Below are 720 nucleotides of genomic sequence, written 5' to 3' on the forward strand. Positions count from 1 at the left end.
TAAGACTTTGTCTTCTTCTCCTTTAACTATGTAGCCTTGTGGTTGCTTAATGTAGACTTCTTCCTCAAGGTCTCCATTTAAAAAGGCTGATTTGACATCCATTTGATGTATCCTCCAACTCTTTTGGGCTGCCAATGAAATGATTAGTCTAGCCGTTTCTAAGCGAGCAACTGGAGCAATTACCTCATCATAGTCGATCCCGGCTTTTTGACTATAGCCTTTTTCCACCAATCTTGCCTTGTACCTTTCAACTTCTCCTTTAGAGTTCTTCTTTGCCTTGTACACCCACTTCACACCAATTGCCTTGTGTCCATTTGGAAGTGAAGCTAACTCCCATGTATCATTCTTTTGAATCGACTTGATTTCCTCATCCATTGCACTTCTCCATGACTTCTTTTCTTGGGCTTCTTCAAAGTTCATAGGCTCGCAATCCGCAAATAGACAAAATAGAGTAAGATTGTCTTGATTTTCGGTTACCTCGTAGATGTCTTGTAGACTTCTAAAACGTGGAGTCCTTTCACTTGAGCTTTCATCTCCTTGAGAACTTGTTGTTGGGGAAGTTGGTGGTGTAGCTGGCTCTTCTCTCGGTTGATCCACATTCTCTTCTTCAAAGGATGGAAAGAAGTTGTAGTCTTCATTATTTGATCTCCAATCCCATTCTCCTTCTTCATCAAAGATGACATTCCGACTAATGATTGTCTTCTTTGTTTCAGGATTGTA

The 720-nt window shown here is 40.6% G+C and overlaps 1 protein-coding gene across 1 annotated transcript in view; it reads right to left on the reverse strand.

Moving 5' to 3' along the window:
- The window catches only part of LOC106323344, a gene marked incomplete at its 5' end in the record, with an annotated part of 11000 nt that overhangs the window by 8871 nt on the left and 1409 nt on the right, over positions 1–720 (reverse strand). Inside the window, one exon of the mRNA XM_013761483.1 lies at positions 184–702. Coding sequence (XP_013616937.1) covers positions 184–702 — 519 coding nt within the window. The remainder of the gene's footprint in view (positions 1–183; positions 703–720) is intronic.

The sequence above is a fragment of the Brassica oleracea genome, chromosome C2 (assembly GCF_000695525.1).
Source record: "Brassica oleracea var. oleracea cultivar TO1000 chromosome C2, BOL, whole genome shotgun sequence".
NCBI classification, from domain to species: Eukaryota; Viridiplantae; Streptophyta; class Magnoliopsida; order Brassicales; family Brassicaceae; genus Brassica; species Brassica oleracea.